The following is a 24162-nucleotide window of genomic DNA, read 5'->3' as shown; positions in this document are numbered from 1 at the left end:
GTCTTTTAAGCAAACCAAGTGAGATTTATCCTTCTCTGTCATGAAGTTAAATGCTGTAGCTTCTTTCCTTTCTGTAATCCTTATTGTCTAGATAAATTCCAATTATTATTTATTATTGCAGTTATGTTTTACAATTTATTTTACAGATAAAATATCTGTAAAAATGGTTATTTTTACAGATATATTTGTTTTTTTATTTTATTTGATATTCTTGATTAAGAATTTCCCAGTCATCTTAGATTGTGTATAACATGTACAATGTTTTTTTAAAGGTTTGATCATGGTGGGTGTTGTAATATTTTCCCGCAAATGTCACATCAATCCTGACAACGTAGCAACTCCTATTGCTGCATCTTTAGGAGATTTGACTACATTAAGTCTACTTGCAGGCGTGAGTTATTTGTTATATAATAGGATAGGTAAGTAATATTTATTAAGAAATTGACCACATATTAACAATGAAAAAGTAAATGAACTTAAATTATCACTAATTAGAAATAGTTGCACATCAGATATTTTTTTTGGGGAGGCACCTAAGTGTATAAAAATTCAAGACAGCATTATACATATAAGGATTTTTTCTTGCATAATGCCTTAAACATTTCTGCTCTAAGAGTGTGATTAATTAAATTAAATTAAAATAAACAATTAAATTTCCATTGATCAAAACAAAAGCTGCAGGGGAGGAAAAAACCTAAATCCCAAAAATAAATTTTTGTTGACTGATATTTTGTATAGTCTGGCCTAAACATTTTTTGTAATTTTGCAGTTTGTTACACTTATATTTAATTTTAAATGAATTGATTGCCAGTAATTAAAGTCCACTTTACAAAAAATATTTTGAATGGGGGGGGGGAATTATATTTCTGTTGCATGACACACACACACATATATACAGATATAACACATAACATAAATTCAATCAAACAAAATGCAGAAACATAATATATTTGTATGACAAGATGTTCACTAGGCACATCATCATCAAATTCCTGCCATGTACCCTTAAGGAGGTGTATAGGATATGATAGTACTACATGAAAAACTTGCATCATTACTAACTTCTTATCTACAATTTTCCTCCAAATCAGTCTGTTACTTGTCAAGACTCCAACATTATCAGATCATATATTTCTATCGTCTAAGGTACATTGTACCGTATCAATCCACCTATATCTTGGTCTTCCTCTGGGTCGTTTTCCTACCAACCTGTTTTGCTAATCTTTCCTCACCCATTCTGTTTAAGTGACCATACCACCTGAGATTAGCTCTGCTAACGCATTCCTGGATGCTGGCAATATCAAGTTCTTTCCTAATATCCTCGTTTTTAATATGATATTGCCATTGATGCCATCTGTTCACACCTCTAATCTTTCTCAGGACTCTCATATCTGTGGTCTCTAGTCTTTGGTCAAGTTTTTTACATCTGACCCAGCTCTCAGATCCATAAGTTAAAACTGGTTAGAACACTGTCTTGTATACAGCTAATTTAGTGTTCCGACCAATTTCTCTCTTATTCCATATGAATTTATTCAATTGACTTCCTACCATACCAACTTTGTTGATTCTGTTGTCTATCATCATCACTAAAAATCATGCGTAAGTAGATCAAATGTTTTACTTGTTCCACAGGTTCTCTGTTCATGATGCAGTTGACATTTTCAACGATTCTACATATTTTCATTGTCTTTGTCTTTTTATTGCTCATCTTCATACCATATCTATTACAACAGTTATTCAATTTAGTCAAGGAATTTTGCAGACTTGTAGTAGCGGATATTTTTAGAAGTATAACGTCATCTGCATGAAGCAAAGAGCTGACATTAATATCTCCAATTTTGATATCATGTTTAATATATCAAAATTTCCTTCATAATGTGATCCATATAGATAATGAATAACAGAGGGGATAATGTACATCCTTGTCTCACACCAGATTTAACATTAAACCATCTTCCTGTACTTCCATCAATTCTAACTGCTGACTTACAACTCAATACAGACTAAGTATTGCTTGATATAATGCCCCATTGACACCATATAACTGTAATGTATTGAATAGCTTCTCTCTTCGCACCTTATCATATGCCTTTTCCAGATCGACAAAACTTAAATACAGATCTTTGTTATATTCCCATGATTTCTTCACTATTTGTCGTAAAGTGGAGATCTGATCCTGACAGCCACTATTTGACCTCATTCCAGCTTGTTCTTCACCAAGCTTTTCTTCCACAATTCTTTTCAACCATTTCTCAAGTATACTGGCATAAATCTTGCCTGGAACACTCAGTAAGGAAATACCTCTGTAACTCTCACATTCAGTTTTATTTCCCTTTTTATATATGGATATTATGAGAGAGTTCTACTCCAATCATCAGGAATTTGCCCCTCTGTACAGGCCTTCTGAACTATGCAGTGCAGCCACTGTAAGACTTTTATACCACCATACTTGAGAATTTCTGGTCGAATATCATCTACTCCTGCTGCCTTTCCACATTTCAAGCCTTTGATGGCTTTTTCTACTTCAAGTATGGATGTGTATTCCTGACTGTATGCCTGTTGAGTGTTTTTTACCACTGTGCTATCACTGCATGTTTCATTTAGCAATATTTCGAAGTAATTACTCCATACTTCAAGGATACCTTTTTCTCCTGTTTTCATGTCACCTTTATCATCTCTAATTTCTTTTACAGCAGTCTTTCCTCCATTTCTAAGTTTCTTCAACAACCTCCAGAATATTTTGCCACCTTATTGATATTTATTTTCTATGTTCTTGCCAAAGTCCTCCCATGACTTTTGTTTAGCTAAATTACAAAATGTTTAGCTTTCTTACATTTGTGTCTGTATTCTCTAAGAGGAGCACATGCTGATTTATTTGCCAGGAACTTTTGATATGCTTTCTTCTTTTCCTTCTCTGCTCTTTAACTTCCTGTGTCCACCATGGAATTCTGATTTTTCTATCCTTGCAGACAACCTCACCACATTTCTTCAAGGCTTGCCACTGAATCTCCAAGGTTTCATACCTGTTTTCAAACTCTTTCATTTTTTCTTCAATAATCTTTGTGTATTTTAGTCTACAGCTCACATCTGAGAGCTGCTCAACTTTTATTCGCTTTAAAACTTTCTGACATATCATTCTTTTCAATATGAAATTCAATTTTATCCTGCTCAAGATTAAATAGTGATCACTTCCAATTTCAGATCCTCTGCATCAGGGAGAAAACATCACTATTATCAATAACATAGTCAATGAGACTTTTCTTATTCCTTGCCTCTTCTCTCCATGTGAATTTGTGCACATTTTTATGTTGGAACTTGGTGTTAGTAATAACCAGTCAATGTCCAGCAGAAATCCAACAGGTATTTGCCATTATTATTAGCTTTGCTCTTTTCTCCAAATTTTGCCATAATATTTTTGTATGTCTGACAATCACTTCCTACTCTGCTATTTAGATCCCAAACAAGGACCAACTTTTCCTTTTTCATTGTGTCAGTTGCTTTCTCTAAAGACTCAAAAAAATTCCTCCACTTCTACCTTAGTCGGACCATAGGCACAAATAAGTCTCATTGTCCAGTTCCCCATTCTGATATTTGCCCACATCACTCTACTTGAGACTGCCTGCCATTCAAGATTAGCCTCGTATTTAGTGTTGAATACTATGGCTACTCCTTCTTTTCCTTGATTGTCATTGCCTGAATATAACATTTTGTATTTATTGCTCAAAAAGATCTCACCGGTTTTTGTCTTTTTTGTTTCAGTCATCCCTATTATGTCGATCTGGTACTTATCTAATTCCTCGGCTAGCTCCATTTCTTTGTCATTCAGGCTTGTCATGTTGATAGTACCGATCTTTAACTCTGGTGATGTTGAGTTGGGGTGTGTTTTCAGATTTGTTCCAGTAACTGACTTTTCGCTGTTCGCCCTCATTTCCTATCGAAAACAACGGGGAGCTTTGTTTAACCGGGCAATGCCCCAGCCAGCATGAAATTTTGTCATGTTGTACCATTTTGTATTTTGGTTTAAGCCAATAAGAATACAATTTGGTCGGCTAAATCCCAAATTGCCAGCCCATCCTCGTTTGTTCAGTATCCAGATAGATACATAACAGGGTGCACCACGAGAAGGTGAGGATTGGACATTAAGTCAGAAGCCCTGGTCGGTTCTCCGCATTCCTTTAATGGCTATGTGGAGGTCTCGTCTCAGTTATACAGCTTTGACCCTTAAGTACCCCTTACTAGGCACAAGCAAATGCAAGTAATTGTCTCAATACTTGGAAGCAAGGGGTGATTTTAATTGTACACAGTTAATTCATAGCCATTTATATTTCATCATGTGATGGTTGATTATGGCTGAGAAAGGAATTTTTTTGCTTCTCAAAGCTAAGAAACAGGAAGCATATCCTTTCCTTCCCCCTTTTATTTTCTGAAAGCATATGATTTTAGCTAGCCATCCTCATATGAAGGTGACAATTTTTTGTTCCAGAAATCCTTGACCATCAAGAGATGGTAAAGGATTTACCATCTTTAAGAACTGGGATTCACAGATTAAAAAAAAAAAATACATTTCTATTGTTTTATTATATGTGAATCTCACCTTCCAAAGGTAGATGGTAAGGATCTTCATTTTACTATGTGAGACTGCTTTTGTTCATTGAAAGCCTGAATATAGTAATGATCGATTACTATATTAATAATTCGTTTTATATGGTACTCTTTTTAGGAAAGATAAAAAATGAATTCAAAGTAAATGTTTAATAAATGTTTGTACCTACATTAGTTACTGCAATTTTTTATCAAAAAAGTTATCAAGAGTCGTTTGAACAGTTTTTGTTTTTTCCTATCAGCATAAGTGCTACGATAATAAGCAAAATGACTCTCTAGAGAAACAAGCATTCTTCGATTAACATCTGGATCCATATCCATTACTTGCTGCTTAAGCGATTCTAAACTGAAATATTGCATCCAGTTCTTTAATTGTTATCTCCTTTGGAACCTCATCTTCACATTCCATTTGTTCATTGTCTTTATATTTAATAGAATACTGCATGAATTCAGTAAGTAATTAAGTTACTTTTGCATCAGTTTGTCTTATTTCTTTAATGAACTCATGACTTATAAACTGTTTTTTTATCATATACCAGGACAATTTACCTTCAGAAGAAAGCAGGCAAATTAAGCAATTGATGACAAGTAGGAGATATATATATATATAGAGAGAGAGAGAGAGAGAGAGAGAAAAAAAAAAAAACTTGGACATTTTGTTGTGAATGATGTGATACTACATCACAGATTATTTGAGAGAGAGTTTGAAGCATTGAGAACAATCTACATGTAGACACAAGGATCAATGAAACAGTTAAGTATAAATACAAAAGTAAAAAACTTTTATTGTCTGATATTTCAACCTGATATTAACATGTCATCATTGTGGTAGGCAGGTTGGTAAGTACAAGCTACATGATGGTATAAGGAACAATACAATGTGGATGAGATAAAGTAATTTAATTGGTCCTAATTTAATTAAATTAGGATAGTGCAACAGGGCCTCAGCACTCTCCTTAAATAAGCATTAGAACTTCAAGCAGCATAGGTGGAGTAGGTGTGTGTTAGACCAGAAAATTCTGTGGTCTGTTGATCTCAAGCTGTGATGGACCAGATTTGGTATTAATAATGTAAGATTGGTGTTCTTTTCATGTCTTGTTTGTCTGAAATAGGAGAGATGGCTATCAAGGCATTACCTGACATTTACCGAGTTACATTTGTAGACATCATGTAGTGAAAGAGGAAATCGTTTATCTTTAGAAGGAAAAACCATATGGAGAGTTTGTTGGGGGAAAAAAATGTAGACACTGATTGTATCTTGAAATCATTTTGGGAATGCCTGAAATATAAGGAATTGAAACTCTGTACTGTTTCAGGGTCCTTAGAAGCAGGCTTATAGGAACCGAAAACATGCTGTATATTTTGTTGTGAGAAGTTCAGTTGCATGATGCATTGGATGTTGAGAAGATATAATCTTGGTGCAGTAGAGTTTTTATGATCTCAGTGTTTTAGGAAGGATGGTGAGTAGTCTGCTGTATGTAGCGGCCATTGAAGGTCAGCTTATGGTAGATGAAGGTAGGTAGTTCACCCGAAAGAGAGTGGAAGAGTAACTTATTTAAGAATGCCAGTTTATTGTCCTTTTCTATTTTCATGGCAGAATTTACCCAGGTGGGGGGTATAGATTATTTATTTTGCTACAAAGGTGCAAAATATTTTCATGATATGGCCAGATAGCAAAGATGTCTGCATAGCATACCAAAAAGAAAGTTGAGGCTGTATGGAGGAGAAAAGCATTTTTTTTAAGTGTTCCAAATAGAAGTTTGCAAGGGCAGGAGAAATTGGGCTTACCATTGAGGTATCTTTTATCTGTTTGTAAAATTTGTTTTGGCAGATGAAATAACTGGAGTAGATAACAAAGTCAAATAATTTCGACTATATCAAGAGGAGGGCTTGTGATAGCAAATGAAGTGAATCATCAAGTGGCATGTTAGTAAATAAAGATTGTGTTAAAACTAACCATTCAGTCGGTGGGTTGAAGGGATAAATTCCTCACTTTAACTAGGAATTCTGAAGTGTCTTTTTTATGAAAGGGTAGAAAATACCAATTCGAGAGTTTAACAGTTGAGAGATAAAATATATGATAACAGGAGAATCATTCAATCTGTGATTGGGCAAAACGGCACACCTTCTTTATGGATCTTTAGTTTATCTCCACTTGGTGAACTTGAGATCAAACAGTGAATATAATTTTTTTTAAGCTGGCTATTTGTGAGGTTGAGGTCAACTTCTTGATATTTAGATATGTCACATTAATAATAACTGAAAACTCACATAAAAAACTTATTCATTGTAAATTTTTTTGCCTAAATGTCATAGGCATCTTCAGTACAGGATTATAGAATGACATTTGAACAATAACAAACAAATCTAAAAATCAGGCACCTTAGTAGCTAATGTAAGATAACTAAAATGTTCAAGAATTTCCTAACACATATTTAGTTCAGTGGATTTCTGTTTTAATTTTTCCTGTAAAAGTTTGTCTGAAGAACACAAGTAATAGGCTCAATGTAATAAGGTCTTACTAGTTCTAGCCTTTTGACTAGGATAGTGGTGAGATTCAGCTTGCATAGAATGGCCTGTATGAGTCTTAAAAAAAAAAACTGAAAATTGTAAGCCTCTGTCTGGTTGATGAAGAATTAGAAGTTCTAAAAAAGGCGATTTGTTTGTTTATTCATTTATTTTTCTTGGATCCTGAAATGAAGTGCATTTAATTTGAAAAGAAACTGCTGCAGCTCAGAGGAAGAGCCATTCCTAATTGCAAAAGTATCATCCACATATCTGTGTCAGCGTGTAGTGCTAGGTGAAATGTTATTAAAGATACATTGTTGAAAGCATTCTATGAAGAAGTGGGAGTAATAAGACTGCCCATAGCTGTTTGATTTAGTGATAATTTGATTTTGAAGGAGGAAATAACCAGAATGCATAACAAAATCAAATAGTTTGATATCTGAAGGAAATTCTTCTTGAAGTAATTCAGTGGTGTCTTATAAAGGAGTATTAATATACAAGGATACAATAGTTTATTGAACAAGACAAGATTCCTTCATAAGTCATATTGTCAATCAACATCCGTATAAAGAACCATCTGAAACCTTACTTCATCGTTCTGGAATAACAGATGCTATGGTCTACATCCTTCTCCTTTGTGGGAGATTAATCTGCTAATCTTTCCTAACTTTATTTTTTTTTGTGTGTGTGTATCAAATTCCTGATATGAACCCTTAGTAGGGTTCATATCAGGAATATACAGAATAATGATAATACTACATGAAAAGCTACACCATTACTAACTTTGGATCAACAATTTCTTCCAAATTAATCTATCTGTTATAATGTTAGGCTTCAACATTATCAGATCTTGTATTTCTGTCTTCTAAGGTGCTTTTATACTATATGAATCCACCTAGATCTTGTTCTTCTTCTTCTAGGTCTTCTTCCTGTCAATTACATTCTTACATCACATGTAAGGATAAGGAAGTAATTTTGTCTCTTTATAAGGCTTTGATAAGAACACACTTGGATTACTGTGCGCAGATTTGGTCTCCCTGGTTTCAAGGGGATAAAGTAGCTGTGGAAAGGGTGCAAAGAAGAGTTACAAAGATTATATCTGGATTATGGGATTTAGATTATGTGGACAGATTGCGAGTATGTGGATTACAAACTGGTTAACAGGAGAAAGAGGGTTGATATGATAGAGGTCTATAAACTTTTGAATGGGTGTTATAGAATTTCAAATGATGAAATTTTTCGTTATATGGAAGGCGGGGAGAGAACACGGGGGGGGGGGGGGGGGCATCTGTGGAAGTTAGGGTTGTTCTCAGTCAAGAAAGGGGTAAGAGCTAGGTTTTTCTCTCAGAGAGCAGTGAGTGAGAGGAATAATTTGCCCTTAGGGGTAGTGAGTGCATCTAGTGTAAATGAATTTAAGGGAAGGTATGATAGCTGGGTTGGGTAATTTATAGCCTCCCTCGATGAGTCCTTGACTCCCTGGAGGTCTCAGATAATAATAATAATAATAATAATCTGGCAGAGAACACTTCTTTTGCTAACCTTTCCAGTTCTGTTTAAGTGACCATACCATCTGAGATTAGCTCTGTTAACACATTCCTGAATGCTAAATGCAAAAGTTCTTTCCTAATATCCTCATTTTGAATACATTGCTGTCATCTGTTCACTTCATTAATCTTTCTTAGAACTCTCATATCTGTGGTCTTCAGTCTTTGATCAAGTATTTTATTTTTAACTTAACTCTCAGATCTGTAAGTTAAAATTGGTTTGAACACTGCATATAGAGCTCAGTGCCGTAACGAGGGCGTGGTGAAAGAGGCGCCCACTAGGGCGCAACTAAGTTTGTGGCGCAAAACGTAAAAAGTGTAAAAAATAAATAAATAGATATAAAAGTCCACTATTTTATATTGTATTTTTAAATTTCGGCAATACGCCGCTTTAGACAGAAATTTTGCAACACACTGCAACTCATTTTGATGGAGTTAATAGTAAGTATTTAACATATTGCATTTAGTAACATTTAACTTGTTACATTTAAATTTTTCAAAATTTTTGTCATTTTTGGGTTAGGAGGCGCAAGTTAGATACTTGCCACATGTGCTTCATACCCTCGTTACTGTACTGATAGAGCTAGTTATTTGACTTATTATTATTATTATCTGACTTATTATTATACGGCCACTTCCATGGAGTCCAAAGATTCATCATGGGAGACCCGGTCTATCCATACAATCTATCCTACCTCTCCTTGAACCCATTAACAGAAAAAGCTGCTCAACTTTGATTCATTTTAAAATTTTGAGCAGCTTTCAGAGGTGAAATGTTCTGATTTTTGTATTATTGTAGACAATCTCACTACGTGGCTGTGGCTGAATATACATAAGTATATTACTAAAATAGAGAGCCAAAAGGCTTCAGTTTGGTGATGCAAAATTATATTATAAGTCAAGTAGATATTAGATCCAGCATTATTTCACCTGGTTTCTCAGGAGAACCAACCAGTTCAAAACAGCTCTGTGTTTCCGTAAGCTTTTTGGTCAACTTACCTTATGAAACTTTCATAGTTTCTATATTCGACTTTGAAACAATGTGAATATAATATCTACTTGATATATACAGGGTGTTCGGGATAAATTTGACATATTTATAATTAATTATATTTTTCCGTAAGTTACATGTATTAACATACACTTCTCTTCATTTAAAAGTTTGGACCCTTTTTCATTCACATATAAGATGTCAGAAAGGATGGATAGCTGGAACCCACCTGAATCATGGAAGAGAATAACTTGTATCATGATGATTCGTGCCCGCCATCAAAATAAGGATATTTCGACTGCTGCCCAATGCTCCCTGAATACAGTAAAAACAATCAGGCATGAACTAGAGACTTGCAATGGTGACTACGAGGATGTAGCAAGAAGAAAGATCCCTAGCAGACAATCTGATTGCGTTCGTACAGCAGAATTCCTCGCAAATCTGCAGGAACAGGTGTTGAAGAACCCTGGCATTGGAATTCGGGCTTTGTTCGTGGAGTTGCTAACTGTAGTCAAGCCCTGGATAACAAGGGTAGGCAATGGTAGGCCGTATGTATGGCAGCAGGATTCGGCCCCTTGCCACACCTCTGGGAAAAGTCCAAAATGGTTGTCTGAAAATTTCTACGACTTCACCAGTCCAAATGTTTGGCCTCCAAACTCCCCAGACCTTAACCCCATGGATTATTTTGTATGGGGCGTAGTTGAAAAAGACACCAATCGCACTTCCAGTAATACAAAAGCCCAGTTAATGGATAAAATTAAAACAGTTTTTGCGGCCCTTCCCAGGGAGACTGTAGCATCAGCTTGTTCGAGGTTCCGAAGCAGAATTGAAGCTGTGATCGATGCTAATGGTGGTTATTTTGAGTAAATCTTGTTGATAGTATTGTAATTAACTCTGCCTGTAATGTTTTTTTGTCAATTCATTAAATTTAATAGATACAAAGAAGATTTTCTTTTTCCTTACGAAACTGTCAAATTTATCCCGAACACCCTGTATATATACAGGAATCCCTTGATGTTACCGCGTATATCAAAATCGCGTTAATCAAATATAATAATCAAAATTACAATTCGTCCATGATCGATTACTATATTAATAATTCGTTTTATATGGTACTCTTTTAGGAAAGATAAAAAATGAATGCAAAGGAAATGTTTAATAAAGGTTTATACCTACATTAGTTACTGCAATTTTTTATCAAAAAAGTTATCAAGAGTCATTTGAACAGTTTTAGTTTTTTCATATTAGCATAAGTTCTACAATAATAAGCAAAATGACTCTCTAGACCTTGGCAAACAAGCATTCTTCGATTAACATCTGGATCCATATTCATTACTTGCTGCTTAAGCGATTCTAAACTGAAATATTGCATCCAGTTCTTTAATTGTTATCTCCTTTGGAACCTCATCTTCACATTCCATTTGTTTGTTGGCTTTATATGCATGTTGTTGTTCAATTTCAAGAAGATCGTTGTAACTGAAATCTATTGAATTTGAATCCAATAATTATTTAGCATCTACTGAATCAACACCATCAAAACCAGTGTCTTCACCAATTGCAACAATTTCTTCAACTACGTTGTTCACAAGATTTTGAAAACCACCTAAGTCATTAGTGCATTCTGCAAAAGGTTTTCCAAGCAGCTCTCATACAGCTAGAAGACACTTGCTCCCATCAGTCACGAATGTTTTCAACCGCGTGTTTAATGTTAAATTTTTCTAAAATTCTTGAAGCCTAATCGCGTTTTCTCCTGTTGTTGTTTCTACTGCCTTTGAGAATGTCTTTTTAAGAAAATAGGCTTTGAAAGTTGCAATGATGTCGTATTTGGTGGAATTTTGGTACATTTAAAGGCACATGAATTAAAATTCTTGCTGCGTATATAAAGGGATTGTCACGTTAATCAAATCCCGCGTTAAGCAAGGGATACCTGTGTGTGTAATTTTTTTTTTTTTTCCTCCCAGTGGATTTTATGAACCATTTTTAGTGATCTTATGTTAGCTATTAAGGTGGTGCTTTTGTCTGTTATTGTTTAATTGCCATTCTGTATGTCCAGTAGAGCTGCCTGGCTATAACACAGGCAGAAGTTTTACGATAATTAAATTTTTTTCACAGGTTTTCCTCTGTTTTTATAGTTATTGTTATATCAACATACGGTATTTTATTATTGAAATAGATATCTCATAACAGGAGGACTCTATTATAGTCTGATGTATCAGTATCAATAGTAGCTTTTCATTTGTTGTTGGTTATGTCTGAGAGATTGTAAGGCTTTGATTTTCGTTGAAGATACATTAGAAGGAGGGATTGGGTGTTGACTTTAAGTAGCACACAGGAAACTACGGCTATATGCAGCTGCTTGCAAGTTCTGTCTCTTACTGGTGAGTAACTTAAGGTACACAGTTTGCTGGCATCATCACTGTAGAGTCCAGATAAATTATGTTCACTGTTCTGGAGAAAATCCAAATATGATATTTTCTTGAACTGTAGTGAAATCACCATTGAACAGAATGAGGATTTCATTCTGAGTGAGTGGACATCCTGAGATATTGACCACCCATTTTTAAATAATCCATTGTTAATATTGTACTTCTTACTTACAAGCCTGTCTGCCACTGATGATGACCTGTTAATTTCATGCTGAAATATTGCAATAAAAGTTTTTTATGTTTGTATTAGTATTTAATTGTTTCATTTATCCTTATGTCTACATGTAGACTGTTATCATTATGGTATTAAGTATCTCTTAATCATCATGATTTGGAAACATTGTATATAGTTGATTATATAGAGAAACCTGTGGAGAATTTGACTAAGTTTAACATACGTGAACCACAGTAATAGGTATTTTTATTACGTAAATATTTCGTCCTAGGTATCTGAGGACATCATCAGTGCAGTAAGGCAATACTATGAATGACAAAAGAAAGGGCGCATACATACAAAGGAATCCAAATTGCGTGCAGTGGCGCGTTGCGGCCTGAACTTAAATTAAATTGAACTAAATTACTTAAATTAAAATTAATTACAGTTAAGTTATTATTTTACACAATTTTGTATGACAATTTCCCATACTTTAGGGATGGCAAGAACATCATTGCGGTTTACATTTGGTCTGTGGAGTAGGGCTTCAGCACTGGCATACACTCCAACAGCTGTTAAATTTTCTTTATTTAGTTTTAATCGCACTTCTAATATTCTTTCATTCCAGATATATGTATAATGTATAATGAGTTATTTTTGCTTTAATTGATTTATGGATCCAAATCATTACACAATTTTTTGCCATTCATATTTATATGAAGATCTGTGTAGAAGTTTTGTCTTTTTCCAGTGGATCTTAAAATCAGGTTTGCCTCATCAAACCTGATTTATGCGGTTTGATGAGGCAAATATGGTCTTGATAAGACCATATCTGTCATATGGTCTTATCAAGACCATATCCGCCTCATCAAAGCGCATAAATCAGGCCTCGCTCAACATGGAGTTGAAAACCCAAACCACAAGATCCATTGGAAAAAGACAAAACTTCTACACAGATCTTCATATAAATATGAACGTTTATGTAAAGAAAGTGCTGTGAAGCCCTACTCCACAGACCAAATCTAAACTGCAGTGATGTTCTTGCCATCCCTAAGGTATGGGAAATTGTCATACAAAATTGTGTAAAATAATAACTTAACTGTAATTAATTTTAATTTAATTTAAGTTCAGGCCGCAATGCGCCACTGCACACAATTTGGATTACTTTGCACGTACATGCCCTTTCTTTTTTCATTCCTAGTATTGCCTTACTGTACTGATGATGTCCTAAGATACCTAGGACGAAATATTTACGTAATAAAAATACCTATTACTGTGGTTCACGTGTGTTAAACTTAGTCATTGTATATAGTGCAAGAGATGGAAGGCTATCAAGCATAAAACTTTGGCCTCTGTTAATTGCATGTCAAGCCTACTATCAAGTAAAACATTGTGTGTGGTAATCCTTAGAGATTACATAAGAGCTTAATAAAACCTGGATATCTGCCACCTAAAAAAAAAAAAAGCTGCATATAGCCATAGTTCATAATGAACTACGGCTATATGCAGCTGCTTACAAGTTCTGTTTCTTACTAGTGAGTAACCTAAGGTGCACAGAGCAAAAACAACCAACCTTACATCAGTATTAGAAGGTACTGTGTGGAGTGAACAGTGCCATTATATGGCATGTCTGAAGAATGTTTCTCTGAAGGCTTCGTGCTCACACTGATGCTTGTTGGAGGAATTATTATGATGCAAGGCTATGTGAAACAAATGTCTATGAGCATCTTCATATTCTACTATATCTATATTGATTGAATTCTTTGCAGAATTTGTATCAACACTATGTTTGCAATTTGGGTAAGTCAAGGTGCAATGTCAATACTTCATTGAATGAATCTAGAATGTACAAGGCATATCCAGAAAGTAAGGTCCATTCAAAATATAATGCCAAATAAGATATGGGAGAGTGTTTGTACATGTGTGGTAGTAGTGACTCATTAGCTAGGTGTTGACTGTTTTACTTTCATTCCATTATTGTGTGTTGTCATCTATGAATAATTTATAATGAGTGCTGTGATAAAAAAAAAAATCCCACCAGTTGCAAGGTTTGTGGTATGATATGTTTTTTGTTGACAGAAAACAGTAGTGCTGCAGAAATTCATGAATGACTGCGTAAGTTTTATGGAACTAATGCAGTGAGTGACAGTTAGGTTAGGCAATGGTGTCATTTCCACCAAATCATCTTTCACCACATTTGGCCAACCACTACACTCTTCATCTTGAGCGTTGTTGCATCCTTCTTTAAACAAACAACACCATTGCCTAATCTTACTGTCACTCATTATGTTAGGCCTGTAAACCTTACACAGTCATCAGTGAATTTCTGCAGCACAGTTGTTTTTAGCCAACAAAAACTGTATCACACCATGAACCTCACAACTGGAAGGATTTTTTTTATCATAGCCTACATTATAAATTATTTGTAGAAGACAACAAACAATAATGGAATGAAAGTAAAATAGTCAACATCTAGCTAATGAGTCACTATGCTACCATGCATGCACAATCCCTCTTCCCATATCTTATTGGCAGTAAATTTTGAACAGACCTTCTTTTCTGGACACACCTCATATACAAACGAAAATTACAAGGTATATCTCTAAACCCCCCCCCCCTCCTCCTAGACATCACATAGAATCTTGTAATAACCTCTCTTCTGTGGGGTTAGCATAGAAAAAAAAATATGCATGAAGTTAACAATGTACAGTAATAGTTGAAAATTCCTGAATAGTTAGTTTTTTAATAACTTTTATTAAAACTGTTATCATAGAAATATAACAATGATCATATTTAATTATGTAACAGTAATTTGATCTTTAAAAAAAAAAAATATATATATATATATATGTGTGTGAACTTGAAATTTTCATAGGTACAGGCCCTTGGTTGGCTGCTGCACTAGTTACAGTATTTCTTTTACTTATACCAGTATGGGCGGTGATAGCGAGGCATAATAAATACACATGCACAGTGTTATATTCTGGGTGGACACCTGTTATTAGTGCAATGATAATTTCAAGGTAGGCATATATATTATCATAGTCAAAAATAAATTAATCTTTTTTTTGTTTGAATAGTTTTTCTTTTAAAATATTTTAAGAGAATAGAAAATTTAATGTAAATTTTATATTAAAAATATAAAATTTACTCCCATGAATGACACTTCATAAATTTGTTAAATGGATTGCAGAGATCAGAGGATTTATTAGCCAATGGTAAGTTTAAAACGTTTCAATAAGTTTTAGAAATAGTTATTTAACACAAAAATAGCAGAGCTTAGTAGGTAATGGAGTTACCTTGTATCTCTGGCCAGAGGCTAAGTTGAAGGACTAATATAAAATTCTAATTAATACTGAAGAGTAATTTTAAAAGACATCTACTCTATACTATAAAACGATAAGCTGAAATTGGAAACGAAACGGATGTAGGCTGTAACGTTTTTGTCAAGTTATTTGAAACTCGGGGGCTACCCTGAGTGTCGAGTCATCGAAATTCAAGGAAAACCGGAACATTGGGGGGGGGGATATTAGCTGTATATAAAACCGTGTTCAAACCAATTTTAACTTATGGATCTGGGAGTCGGATATTAGAAATAAAACAGTTGATCAAAAACTGAAGACCATAAATATCAGAGTTCTGAGAAAGATCAGAAGATTGAACAGATAGCATCAATGGCAGTATCATATTAAAAATGTGAGGATATTAGGAAAGATATTGATTGACCTTGTTAGCATTAAGGAATGTGTTAGCAGAGCTAATCCTAGGTAATATGGTAACTTAAACAGAATTGGAAAGGTTCTGCCCATCCTGGCACACAACACAAAAAGTGTTTTGTGCCAGGATGGGCAGAAAAGACCCAGAAGATCAAGATCTAGATGAATTCATGCAGTAAAAAGCCTTAGAAAACAGAAATATAAGATCTGATAATATTGGAGTCCTTGCAGATAACAGATTAATTCAGAGGTGAATTGTCATTAGGAAGTTAGTGATGTAACTTTCATGTAGTACTATCATGATATCCTGTACACTCCCTCAGGGTACATGTCAGTTATTTAGCATCTTTTTTTATGGTTACCAATAAAAAAAAAATGATGCATCGTATAGGGTAAATTTTGCTTATCAGAATTATGCACTTGGTTTATGCAGTAATTTTTTTTCTCCTATCCTGTTAAGAGAATGTGCAAAGAAACTAGCATCATCTTTGCCACTGTGAAAGAGTGGTGTCAAAATGGAAGCAGTGAATTATAGACAAGTTAATATTTTGTAGTATTAAGGTCCCATAGAAATAGGGAAAGAAGTCAAGAAAAGAGACAAATTACTACTGAGATGTCCTGGTAATGTGGTCACATTTTAAAGTGACAAAAGTGAACTGGTTGAGTGCATCTGGTTGATGTCAGGATAAATGAGCTCTGAAGAGGCCTTAAACGAATGTTGCAAAGTAGGCTATTCCATGAATTGAACAGAGTATACCAAAATGAAGTTAGAGAAAGAAAGCGTTATCAGAGCACTACAGTATGGCATTAACTGACCTTTAAGTTGGATCTTAAGGAGAAGTGAAATTGCATATAAAGAATGAATGAATGTCAGGTCTCAGTACAGGTGATTCACTGTAGCAAATGGTATTTTAACAGACTTGCTTACTGTAACAAATTACTGAAAAAGTCTTTACTAAATATCTGTATAAGAGGCACAGTGCTATTGTTAAGAACATACACTATAGCAAACTATTTCTCATGATCCATGTCAGTTATTTATAATGAGAGTTGACTTTATCACAAAGTGTAAGGTTTTGCATGTTGGAGTAAATGGCAAACTATTATACTGGTGAATGTTTTGATTCAACACATCAATACATTTTAGTTTGTATTGATGTGTTTTACATGAAGCTACAGCAATTGTGTGCATTATTATATGTCTGAAATTCAGTTGAGGCTTGGTGAGATCTCCACAAAATGTGCTTATTTGGATATGCGCATGCTCCTATAAGAATTGTTTAATCTATCCACATGCAAGTTATTCCAGGACCCTGGCTAAATGGATTTTTTTACACAAATTTGGTATATGAAATTCTTAACTAAATTTGTTGATCCAAGTTTTACTCTATTCTGATCATTTACAAGAACACAGAAGAGCAAAATATATTATAACTGCTCTGACTGCATGAAAGTTGATAAAAATTTAGGATGTATACAAGAAAATAATGATATGGTTAATTTGGTTTCACTAAAATTATTTTTCAAACTTTGGCAAAACAATTCCAAGTGATAAATTAAAGATGCCAAGAAATTATATTCTTGGTTTAATCCTTTATCCAAGTGTAAGGAAACAAAGTTTGCATGTGAAGTAACTTTACGATTGGGCTCTTGTATATAGAGGCTAATGGCTTAACATCACTTGCCTTAGTATCCCATAATGCAAAGCACATCCTTAGATATGTATAATGCTATGCATTATGGGAAGGATCACTACCCAGACCAGTTTCGACTTATTGAGGTATTGTGTGTGAACAACACACACAAATACACATATATAAATGCTATTTTATATGAACATGAACGTTCTTAACAATTAGAAATATTTTAAAATAACATCAGTCTCTTCTATAATTGCATAACAGTTGTCACCTTTGTTAGTCTTTATTGTTTTGTTTACTAGTTTGTATGTTTACACTGAAGAAATCCTGTACAATTAGGATGAAATGCTGTGCTGTCAATTAAAATAAATGTTATCTTAATAAATTAAAGACTTAATTCTGTATGTTAGTCAAGTAAATATTAGTTTAATATCCAACGTTTCACTGACTGATATCTGTCAGCATTTTCAAAGGAATACACTGGTAAGCAATAGAAAGTAACAAAAACTACGAAACTAACCGACAATTCTAAAAATTACATAAAGTTATCAGTGTGCGTGATACAATGATATAATACCCCTGTCGCAATTATAGATGTCAGACATCTAGAAGTTTTGATACAAGAAAGAAAGAAAGAACACATAGGCTATGTAAGGAATAACAGACAGGATATATCAGGCCTTTCTTCACACTTTCCCTCTACAAACCATAATATTGAATGGGATAGGAGTCATATGCCCTACATAGAAGATAACTACCATTCCAGAACATTTAAAGAAGCAGCTACAGTCACCTGTTCAACAGGTAACTTAAATAAGAATCAAGGCCTAATCTTACCAGATATATGGAAAACTCTAATCAGATCATTTAACCAAAAAGAAATGAACTTTCATGAAAATTACATTAAATATCTCAACAAATAAAACATTGCGCTTGCGACACACATATTATATCATTGTATCACGCACAGTGATAACTTTATATAATTTTTAGAATTGTCGGTTAGTTTCCTAGTTTTTGTTACTTTCTATTGCTTACCAGTGTATTCCTTTGAAAATGCTGACAGATATCAGTCAGTGAAACGTTGGATATTAAACTAATATTTACTTGACTAACATACAGAATTAAGTCTTTAATTTATTAATACTAATAGTCAAGAAAAAGGTCATAAAATGTTATCTTATTCTGGTGTTCTGCCTTATAAACTCTTAGAAATATATATATCTATCTATATATATATATAAAACTATCACAGTGAGGCTTACAAATTTTATAATAATTATCTTTTAGTGTTGGTGGCTGCATTTTGGATTTTGCTGTAGCCAGGTTTCATGGAATTGCCGTATTTCAACCTGTCATAAATGGTAAGTTAATATTCTGGTACAGGTAGTCATCGACTTATGACCTATGCACTTTACGACTGATCGACTTACGACTGCTACTGCATCTCGCACCGCATTTCAGTATGAGCTACTGTAACAGATTTTTCTACTACACTCACGCCCTATCCGTGTGGTCCCCGAAGCCTAATGGGAACGGTTGTGCGTGTAGCGTCAGCCCACTGCCCAGTAACGTATGTTTGGCGTGATTCATGCATCTCGATCTCTGTTTGCCTGCATATTATGTTCACTATTTTTGGTTCAGTTATAATTTGTATTACAATTAGCATTTTTTTAAAACCCCTAAACATGTCAATCAAGAGGAAAGTGCCTTTGTCTACTTTTAGACCTGTCAAGAAAGCAAGAAAGGCCATTGATTTAGACACAAAATTGAAAGTGATCAAGCAGCATGAAGAAGGAAAGAAGGTGAATGTGATCGCACATGATTTTAAGTTATCTCATTCTACAGTGTCGATGATTTTGAAAGACAAAATCATCGACACTGTAGAATGTTGTTAAAGGTTCGGCACCCATGCGAGCAACAGTGATAACGAAACAACGTACAGGGCCCATCCATGTAATTTAAAAATTATTGTTTCTTTGGATGGAAGATCAGATACAGAAGCAAACACCCTTAAGCCTTCTTACAGTGCAATCGAAGGCTAGAAGTCGCTTTCAGACGCTGAAGGAACGCGCTGGAAAAGATTACACTCGACATTTATAGCAAGTACAGGATGGTTCAAAAGAAGATTCAACCTTCATAGGATTCGAATCACTGGAGAATCAGCAAGTGCAGATGTGGAAGGAGCTCAAGAGTTTGTTAAAAGCCTGGATGAAATAATTACGGAAGGAGGGTATCAACCAGAGCAGCTTTTAAACGTGGATGAGACTGGAATGTTGTGGAAAAGGATGCCAGAACACACTTACATTCATCAAGAAGCCAAAAGCATGCCTGGTTTTAAGGCACTTAAAGATAGGCTGACTTTGCTCTTTGGCAGGAACATCGCAGGTTTTAAACTGAGGCCTTTTTTAATTTATCATTCTGAAAATCCCTGTGCATTCAAGAATGTAAACAAGCACACTCTGCCTGTATACTTCCGTTCAAACCGAAAAGCCTGGATTACTCAAATGTTGTTTGAAAACTGGTTTCTAAATTGTTTTGTACCTCAAGTTCGTGAATATTGCTTCGAGAAAGAAATTCCTTTCAAAATTGCATTAATCTTAGATAATGCACCTGGTCATCCACCTCACCTAGACCACCTACATCCAGATGTAAAAGTTTATTTGCCGCCAAATACAACTCCACTCATTCAACCTATGAACTAAGGGGCAATTGCCACATTTAAGGTGCACTATCTTTGAACCATTTGCACCCAAGCTATAGCCGCAACAGATGCCGACCCAGAACTATCTTTGTGAGAGTTTTGGAAACAGTACGATATTTATAAATGCATGAAAAATATTGGACCGCGTGGGAGGCTGTGACAAAGAAATGCATGAATGGAATCTGGAAAAACTGTGTCCAGCATTTTGTTAATGATGAATTTGATAGTGAACATGAACTTGAAATGGTTATGGAAAATATTGTAACACTGGCAAATGGACTTTCTTTAGACATTGAAGTGGAAGATGTTGAGGAGCTGCTAGAGCAAGAATCTGGACAACTTACGAATGAAGAACTTATTGCTTTGGAAGAAGAAAGAATGGCTGAAGAAGAGAAAAATGAAGATGAGGAAGAACCAGAAAGAAAATTCACCTCTGGTTATCTGAAGGTTTTTCTCTACTAAATAAACTTCTTACACATTTTGAGGAAATGGACTCAAACATTGAACGAATGGTACAAGATTCTTTTCGGCCATACCATGAAATTTACGAGCAGAAAAGGAAACATAAAAACTTCAGACAAAAATCAACATGTTTATGAGAAAAACAATTCCCACTACATCAAGTGGTGGCATTGATGACCTGCAGCCAAGCACAAGTGATCAGTAAAATATTTCTTATCTATTTTCTACATAGGTTTTGTTTAGTTCTTTAAGATAAAATATTTTTTAGGTTTTATACAGTATTTGATATCTTTTTTTTTATAATATTTTTTATTTTTGTAAATAGTAAACCAATTGTGTTGTACAGAGTGTCTGATTTACCTAAACGGATCCGATTTATGTCCAGATAGCTTTACGACCGGTAGGTCGGAACCTAGCATGGTCGCAAGTCAAAGACTACCTGTATATGTCAGGAATTCTGGCTTGGCTTGCTGTTTTAAAAATGGGTATTTGTTAGTCTATGGTAAAGAAATGTATCTGCATACTAGCTAGAATTTCTGAGATATTTGTGTTATTGTAATGTATATGCATTATAATATTCTGTTTGTAATTTTGTCTTGACTGTATAAAAATGAATTCATCTTTTACATTTAAATCCAACAACCTTTTGATTCTGTAGCAGGCTTAATTTATGGAACACCTAAGTAATCTTCCTTATGGCTTCTTTCAAATAAGCAAGATGAAGTTATAGCTGTTTTAATAAGCATTTAAATTTGGAATGGTTGAATCATTGACATATATATATATATATCAAAGGATAATACAGTAGATGTGTGCTTGTGAAAGGATGTGCTATGGTGAAGTATGAAAAAGACCCAGCCTGGATCCCATAGAACTAATGCTATTTTAAACTCACTATTACAAACACCTTAAAATGATAACAAACTGAATTTCTTAGCAAAAGACATCACAATCAGTAGATTAAAAAAAAAAAAAAAATTGTGGTGAAATCATACTTTGATGATTACTTCATGCTCTATAAAATATTAAGCTTGCTATTATGGTTAGCTATACAGAACAAAATAGGAGTTTTGTTCATGAAATTCATGTTCAAAAAAAAAAAACTAAGTAGTAACTTTTTTGAAACTGTAGGTAGGTATTTAATTTTATATTAGAAAACTTACTTTATTCATTATCTTAATTTTATTAATCATCAAATTCCTGGCATGTACCCTCACGGGATCTACAGGATATGATAGTACTAGATGAAAAATTTACATCATTACTAACTTCCTATCTACAATTTTTCTTCATATCAATCTGTTACCTGCCAAGACTCTAACATTGTCAGATCTTATATTTCTATCTTCTAAGACACTTTTTACCATATCAATCCACCTATATCTTGGTCTTTTTCCTGCTTACCTGGCAGAGAACACCTGTTTTGCTAATTTTTCCTCTCCCATTATGTTTAAGTGACCATACCACCTGAGATTAGCTTTGCTAACACATTCTTGGATGCTAACAATGTCAAGTTCTTTCCTAATTTCCTTGTTTTTAATATGATATTGCCATTGATACCATCTGTTCATTCCCCTAATCTTTCTCAGAACTCGTATCTGCATTCTCCAGTCTTTGGTCAAATGTTTTACTTCTAACCCAGCTCTCAGATCCATAAGTTAAAATCGGTTAGATGTGTTCTAATATGATATTGCCATCGATGCCATCTGTTCATGCCTCTAATCTTTCTCAGAACTCATATCTGCATTCTCCAGTCTTTGGTCAGATCCATAAGTTAAAACTGGTTTGAACACTGTCTTGTATACAGCTAATTTAGTGTTCCGACCAATTTCTCTCTTATTCCATATAAATTTATTCAATTGACTTCCCACCATACAAGCTTTGTTAATTCTGTTGTCTATTTCCATATTTATTTTACCATCTTCATTAAAACTCATGCCTAAGTAGCTGAAATGTTTTACTTGTTCTATAGGTTCTCCATTCACAATGCAGTTGATATTTTCAATGCTTCTGCCTGTTTTCATTGTCTCTGTCTTGTTATTGCTGACCTTCATACCACAGCTATTAATACAGTTATTCAATTTAGTCAGGGAATCTTGCAGACTTCTAGTGGATTTATTTAGAAGTATAACATTGTCCACATAAAGCAAAGAGCTGAGATTAACATCTCCAATTTTGATATCAGCTTTAATACCACTTTCATTTATAATGTGATCCATATAGATAATGAATAACAGAGGGTAAGGGTATGATGTACATCCTTGTCTGACACCAGATTTAACATTAAACCATCTTCCTGTACTTCCTTCAATTCAAATTGCTGACTTACAACTCAAATAAAGACTAAATATTGCTTGAAATAATGCCCCACTGACACCATACAACTGCAGCGGTTGGAATAGCTTCTCTCTTTGCACCTTGTCATATGCCTTTTCCAGATCGACAAAACTTAAATACAGATCTTTATTATATTTACATGACTTCTCAATTATTTGTCGTAAACTGAAGATCTGATCCCGACAGCCTCTATTTGGCCTGAATCTAGCTTGTTTTCTTCACTAAGCTTCTCTTCCACAATTCTTCTCAATTATACCTACATAAATCTTGCTAGGAACACTCAGTAGAGAAATGCCTCTATAATTCTCACATTCAGTTTTATTTCTCTTTTTATATATGGGTACTATGAGAGCTCTGCTCCAGTCATCTGGAATTCATCCCTCTGTCCAGGCCTTCTAACTATGCAGTGAAGCTACTGTACGAGTTTTATACCTCCTATTTGAGCATATCTGGTCGAATAGCTTTATACCTCCTATTTGAGCATATCTGGTCGAAACATCTACTCCAGCTGTCTTTCCATATTTCAGGCTTTTGATATCTTTTTCTTCAAGTATGGATATGTATTCCTGATTGCATGCCTGTTGAGTGTTTTTTACCACTGGGCTGTCACTGCTTGTTTCATTTAGCAATGTTTCGAAGTAATTATTCCATACTCCAAAGATATCCTTTTCTCCAGTTTTCATGTCATCACCTTTATCATCTCTAATTCCTTTTTCAGCACTCCATTTCTGAGCTTCTTCAACAACCTAATCTTGCCACCTTCTTGATATTTATTTTCTATTTTCTTACCAAAGTCTTCCCATGACTTTTGTTTAGCTTTCTTACATTTGTCTCTGTATCCTCTAAGAGCACAAATTGACTTGTTTGTCAGGAACTTTTAATATGCTTTCTTCTTTTCCTTCACTGCTTCTTTAACTTCCTGTGCCCACCATGGAGTTCTGATTTTTCTATCCTTGCAGACAACCTCACCACATGCTTCTCTGACTGAATCAATCAGTGTTTTCTTCAGGGCTTGCCACCGAATCTCCAAGGTTTGGCTCCTGTTCTCAAACTCTCTCATTTTTTCTTGAATAATGTT

At 34.5% G+C, this 24162-nt stretch overlaps 1 protein-coding gene and 1 long non-coding RNA gene across 6 annotated transcripts in view; one reads left to right on the top strand and one right to left on the bottom strand.

Moving 5' to 3' along the window:
• The window catches only part of LOC150109197 (uncharacterized), a 181142-nt gene that overhangs the window by 79269 nt on the left and 77711 nt on the right, over positions 1–24162 (bottom strand). The window lies entirely within an intron of this gene.
• LOC150109198 (solute carrier family 41 member 1-like) overlaps positions 1–24162 on the top strand; it is a 145539-nt gene that overhangs the window by 86184 nt on the left and 35193 nt on the right. For all 3 annotated transcript variants that reach the window (XM_090411959.1, XM_090411940.1, XM_090411950.1), the window contains 3 exons: positions 273–419; positions 15101–15248; positions 18872–18945. In XM_090411959.1, the coding sequence (XP_090268085.1) occupies positions 273–419; positions 15101–15248; positions 18872–18945 (369 nt within the window). The remainder of the gene's footprint in view (positions 1–272; positions 420–15100; positions 15249–18871; positions 18946–24162) is intronic.

This window comes from Typopeltis vanoorti, chromosome 2 (genome assembly GCF_054136105.1).
Source record: "Typopeltis vanoorti isolate ZY-2024b chromosome 2, IOZ_Tvanoo_1.0, whole genome shotgun sequence".
In the NCBI taxonomy this organism is placed as follows: Eukaryota; Metazoa; Arthropoda; class Arachnida; order Uropygi; family Thelyphonidae; genus Typopeltis; species Typopeltis vanoorti.
This window is presented reverse-complemented; position numbering and strand designations above follow the sequence as displayed.